Below are 6,293 nucleotides of genomic sequence, written 5' to 3' on the forward strand. Positions count from 1 at the left end.
CCCAGAGTTCGACCATTGCACTTGGATCCGAGTGCAATGATCAAACTCTGTAGTGAGATGTGGGCCGCAACGTTGTCAGAGGTGCCGCCGAGGCCCGCATCGCCGTAAGACGTGCTGCCAAAGCCTGCATCGCTCTGAGGTTGAAGTCAGCCCACACCCCACACATGGTATGGAGTGGAGAAATTTCTGCTTTGTCTAGCAGTCGTTTCGAACCTGCCTTTCCCACTGCAATGAGTAACACCGGTGTTTTGAAACCAGAAACCATTTATTTATAAACGCACTTTTCAAATCTTCAAGCTCTCTACAATATCCCATCGGAAATATCTTTCTCCTATGAATTGTTTAAAAAATATATCGCTTCTTCCATAAACATTTCAAATTTTCCCCTGAAGTTACACAGGTTGGTTTATAATGAGCTGCTTAGGCTTGAGCATCTAAGCGATGAGCACTGGCATTAACATTTGGACAGTTGGGGGCACCGTCTAGTGGCGCCATCTAGTGGCGAATATCTAGTGGCGAAAAAACAGTATATTCTTGGAAGCAGTTGACATTAGTTGTTCTTGGGCATAGTTGAATAGGTTATAGTGATAGGCAATCCCTTAACTTATTGATGGTTTTTATTTCGTTTGACTAATTTCATCCAACGGGAAATGAACCAAGCAAAGAAAGTGCCTTTCCAGTGTCTTGAAATATCGTGCCGTCATCGATATGGTGTGGGAAGGGCTCTTACGCCTGAGTTTTTCTACTCATATTTGGATTTTTTTATTGTAATCTGGGTTGATAGGTTTTTTCACAAAAATATCTCATTATCTGGGTTTTTCGATAATTTTTAATTTTAAGTTAAAATTTACTTTTATTCCTTGTAAATAGGATAACATTTAATACATTTAAAACTCCTTAACGCTTGTTTTTTTCAAATTTCGCTCAGAAAAGCATATATTTTTTTATTTTTTGATAATAAATATTTTTGTGAAAGTTAAACCAAATCTGATATTAGAAAAAATTATAATTTTGCCGCGAAAAAATCTCCCCAAAACGTGTTTTTATAGTAAAGCTATTAAAAAAATAAAAAAATGATTTAAAATAAATGCATCTAGTTATTACATATAGCTTCAGGGATACTTTATTTATATTTTTCTTTCGTCTTACACAAACTGCAACGAGACAGCTGCAGTCTACGGTGTTTAAAATTGTTTGATCTTGAGAACAGCCGTTGGTCAACTTTTGCGGGATATTTACATAAAGGTCTTAGGGAAAGTCGGGGTTCTAGCAAGGTTTGTACTAGTTATTACAAATACTCAAATACAACTAAAAATTTTTGGTCATTTGTACTATTTATATAAAAGGGGACCGGAAAAACGGCTCCAATCAAAAACTTATAATTCGTATAGAATTACGAAATTTGTTGTGGTCATAGACAACGATCGTTAAAGGACAAATAAATTTTACCTGAGTAAAATCTGTGCATAAAAAGTGAATTAATTATTATTTGATATTCGCCCGAGTCTGGCTCGGACACAGGTGAAAATTGTAATAACAGTTTACAATTTTCTTAATTGTGTATTCTAACAATACTGATCATAATTTGTAATGTTTTAATTAAGTACTTGTGCAAAATTCTGCAGAATATGTAGACTTTCGTTCTTAAATTGTTTTAATCTCAAGATTTTTTTGCAGAATTTTCAATTTCTTACTCGAAATTTTTGTTCTTTTCTTTCATTATTATATTAAAAAATTATTCATTGTTGCTTAGAAATAATTTTAGTGTCTAGTGTCTAGAACAAATTAATTAGATTTACATTGATCTATATAAAAATAATTGCCTCGGTTTTCGTTAGTTTCGGATTTCGCCGATTGTTTTCGAAAACAGAAAACTTTTCAGATAATCTAAGTTTGATTATACAAATAAATATTTGGCTGCAAAATATTATTACATGTGTACTTATTTTTTTACCGAATTTAAAGTAAAAATATCAAATTACTAGTATATTTACCAATACAGGGTTTTTTATCTGATTGCCGGTGAAGCAGTAAACCGTTTATCGGCAATGCAATCCCTAATCGACGATCACAGCATACCCACTCACTCATATCTGCGTTACGTAATTTATGCACAACTTTGAAGTTAATCGTTAAGTGTTAAAAACTGCACATTAAAAGTTTATCTATATATATAACCCATTCAACTGTCCGTCTGTCCCGTAACCGTTTGATAACGGACACTAGAGGCGCCCCTATCGTGTGTCATATTTAAAACATTCAAATTAAATTAACAATTTTAATTATTATTTAAATGAACAATATAAATTATTATTATTCATTTGGCCAATAAATTATTATTTGGTCAATATAACAATATAAATAATTCATTATATTTGTAATAGGAATTTATTATTGTCACGGAATGCCTGTAATGTTCACTAGGAGGCGAATAACGAAAAACCGGATAGATTTGAACCGCTACGATAAAACGATAAGGTTTGAAATAGTTAAGCTAATTTTTTAATATAATAATAGAAACCTTTCATGGCACGACCAAAGAAATACGCCACTGTGGAGGAACGTAAAGCTGCCGCTGCTTTAAACATGCCTCATAGGAATTTGTAATACTGCTAAAACGTCCACTAGGGGGCGTCCCGGGCTACTAGTACTGCATAAGTCAGTGGGTCAGATACTTAGCAATAAAATTTAATACTTTCCTGTTTTTGTGAGAAAGAGATAAACATTTAAAAATTTATTTATTACAGTCAATGATCTGAATATATAAAATCATATGAATAACTGGTCATTTATGACATTTTCAGATTGTTTGAGCAATGATCTGAGTAGACAGGGCAAGGACATCAATCACCCTCCAGCTGGCAATATTGGCAATGTGTTAAAACAACAATGCATCAATGTTGCTTTAGATAATGTAAACTGTCATTGCAGCCATTACATTCCATATAATGTAACCTTATTTTATGTTATTTTAATTCCTATTCTGATCTTTAAAGTTTTAATGGAAGAAAAATATTATATTAAGTTTTAATAATTAGTGAGTAAGAAGAAGGGAGACAAAAAGTTTACTTTTAAGTCTGATGAATACAACAAAAAAATTGAAGCACTGTGGGATAAAAAAGGTGTTCTTGCCAAGCAGCAGACAGGCATTGCAACTCAAAACATAATTCAGGCTTCAGTTATTTGAATAAATATGATTAAATTAACACACACTAAACTATTTATTTATCATGTAAGCCTATACCATCTTATCCAGGAGATATAGATCATACACTACAGTTTATGCTTTATTTAGGTTTATATTCATTCATTTTTTTAAATGATAAGATCCAGTCAAGTCCCCAAAAAATAAATATATAGGATTATCCTGTATTTCATAACTAAATAAACCTCTTTAATCATAAGTGTGTAATGTTCTAGAAAAAATCAAACAACAAAAAACAATTCACTGTATTGACATTCAATAATAACTAAGATCATTTATGCTGATGCTTGCTCATTGTTGACAACACTCACCTTAAAAGTACATGATGTTTAGCAAAAGAGAAATGTTTGATGTGCTTGGACGACGACAAGAATGTTTGCTCAAAACCACCATTGTCATGTTACTATGGTCATTCAGGTAAGTGAATGGATATTTATGTCATTTTACACTTCACACCACTAATTGTAACAAATACATAATTTCATGAGATGCATAGTCTACATGCAATTTGACACAATATTCACATTTACATTTATATATACAGATAATATCTGTTACCATATTCTGCAATATTATAGATTTTAAACATTATTTTTTAAAGAATAATTACAATACTAAACTTTGATGTGAAAAAAAATAATTCTAATTTTGAATATATTCTTAATTAGCATAATTCATATAATAAATACATTTAAATAAGATATACATTTATCATTAGTATTCATATTGTATATTCATATGCAATCTATATCAAACACTTGTTATCAGAGAAAAATATTTATTTCATATCTTTTCAAAAAAGTTGTCAATAATTCATGTTGATTTCATTAATAATTTTTTAATAATTTGTAATTTTTATTACCTTCATTAAAAAGTGCTTGCACTTCATTCACAACTTTAGTACTTGCAGACCGTCTGAATATTCCTTCAGTTTCCAAAGCTTTTCAAAAATTCATGAAATAAAAAAAAATTTTTAGAAGCATCCTATTAAATTCTACTTAAATAAAAATTTACATTTAGAAATTATATATTGTAATTTGAATAACTCAAATAATTATTATTTAATACAAAATGAAATCAGAGAATTTTTATTAATATTTATTGAAAGTTCAAAAAATCATTTTACCACTATCACTGCTTAAGTAAAGAATGCATTCTTTAACAACTCTTGGAATTGGATCTCCATTATTATGATCTTTAATGCTTAAAATAACAAATACAGTATTAAAATTTGTTGATATTTGATTTACTCAAATATTAATAATTCTTTAATTTTTACATTAATACTTACAATTGAAGAGAAACTTGAAATTGTTGAGTATCAAGAACTGTTGGAGGTACATGAAAAGTACTAGTTGGAGAAGAAAGAAACCAAGAACCTTTGGCAGCTTCACATAATTTTTTATCATGCCTACATATATCAAAACAAGTAATAATATTTATTTCATTTTTCAAATTGATAAAACAAAAAAATTTATAAACATTTTAAAAAATCTTAATTTATAATAATTTTATTTCAAATTAGAGATTACAACATGTTATAATTTTGTATGAAATATATATTGAGATATTTTAACAAAGTTATTTAATTTGAATCAATGAAAATGCCTATTAGTTCAAAATTTACAAGCATTTTTCTCCTGGCATATGTCAATTTAAAAAAATAAGAAATACCTAGTTTTGTTAATTACTAGCTTACCCGTCGCGCATTGCTGCGATCTCAGAAGAAGCGAAATTCAAGCAAACTCATTATGATAACATTAAATTTACATTTTATCATTTTTATTGAAAATTATTATTATTATTATTATTATTATTAATTTTCATCGGGAAAAAACATTTCAAAGTTTCGTTTTAATTGTATTTATTTATTTGAGTGCTTGTGGATACACGATATTTTTTGTTTTTCCATCTGGTGCGTACACGAATAAATCAGGTTTTTTGACGCGTGAGTTGGCCACATACAGTTGTCCATGCGAGAAGCACAGATTCTCCAAATTTAGCCCACACACTTGCAGCAATTGTCAGAAGTGTGATATTTCCCATTTTTATATATATTCTTTTAATCCTTTATAATTTTAATTATTTAATTGCTCCTTCCTCTCTTCCTTGGCATGTTGTGAAATTTCTGATAGTTGGATAATAAACCATTTTATTCTAATTTGTCTTTTTAAATTGTTTTGAGTTGATATTAAAATTTGGAAAAGGGGGATTCCTAGATTGGTAAAATACTCGAATTTCCTCCTACAACTTCGGTTGTTGTTCGGGGTACAGTTAAGGTTTTAACAAAGTTCCAGCGAATACATAATTAGCAAAAAAAAGTTGAAATAAAGTGATTAAACAAAAATTATTACAAATATCATAAATAACGGTTCACAAATGCATATATAGAGATATTTTTTGGAGGGGGAAATGGTCTTCACAATTTGAAATCGATCGAACACACTGTGCTCGATACACTCGTATACATGCGCGCCATCTATCGTAGGATAAATGTACTATGCCAGAAACCTTCGCGGGCATATATTAAACAACTTCCCAAAGTTTCACGGCAATCAGATAAACGGTGTGGTAATGCATGAAGGACAGACAGAGAGAGAGAGACACACACACACATTCATTTTTATATATATAGATCATCATTTTATATCATAAGCCTATATGTATGTACAGTGGTACCTCAGGTTACAAATGCCCCAGCATACGAAATTTTCAGGATACGACATGAAATTCAAACATATTTTTGCTCCATGATACGAACAAAAACTCACCATACGACGTTACATTAGTTCGCATTTTTCATTTGTTTTTCTTACTACTGTTATTTTTTTTAATGTATTACTTGGCTTTAATTTGAGTATGTTTTTCACGTTGGAACGAATTATTTGGTTTTACATGTAATCGTATGGGAAAAGATGATCCACCTTACGACATTTTCATGATACGATCTCAGTTTCGGAACGGATTAATTTCGTATCCTGAGGTACCACTGTATATATATATACATAACCAAATGATCATCTTAAATAATCAGGTTATAAATCCACTATTTAATAATTGAATACTACTTAATTTGTCACTAGAGGTA

The 6,293-nt window shown here is 30.1% G+C and overlaps 1 protein-coding gene across 1 annotated transcript in view; it reads right to left on the reverse strand.

The window, feature by feature from the left end:
- The window catches only part of LOC111631436 (rho GTPase-activating protein 1-like), a gene marked incomplete at its 5' end in the record, with an annotated part of 39,258 nt that extends 34,576 nt beyond the window's left edge, over positions 1-4,682 (reverse strand). The window contains 3 exons of the mRNA XM_023375681.1: positions 4,068-4,145; positions 4,332-4,408; positions 4,497-4,682. Of these exons, the coding sequence (XP_023231449.1) occupies positions 4,068-4,145; positions 4,332-4,408; positions 4,497-4,682 (341 nt within the window). The remainder of the gene's footprint in view (positions 1-4,067; positions 4,146-4,331; positions 4,409-4,496) is intronic.
- Positions 4,683-6,293: the final 1,611 nt, after the last annotated feature.

Source organism: Centruroides sculpturatus, unplaced genomic scaffold (assembly GCF_000671375.1).
Source record: "Centruroides sculpturatus isolate CEXI.00-Female unplaced genomic scaffold, Cexi_2.0 scaffold746, whole genome shotgun sequence".
NCBI lineage: Eukaryota > Metazoa > Arthropoda > Arachnida > Scorpiones > Buthidae > Centruroides > Centruroides sculpturatus.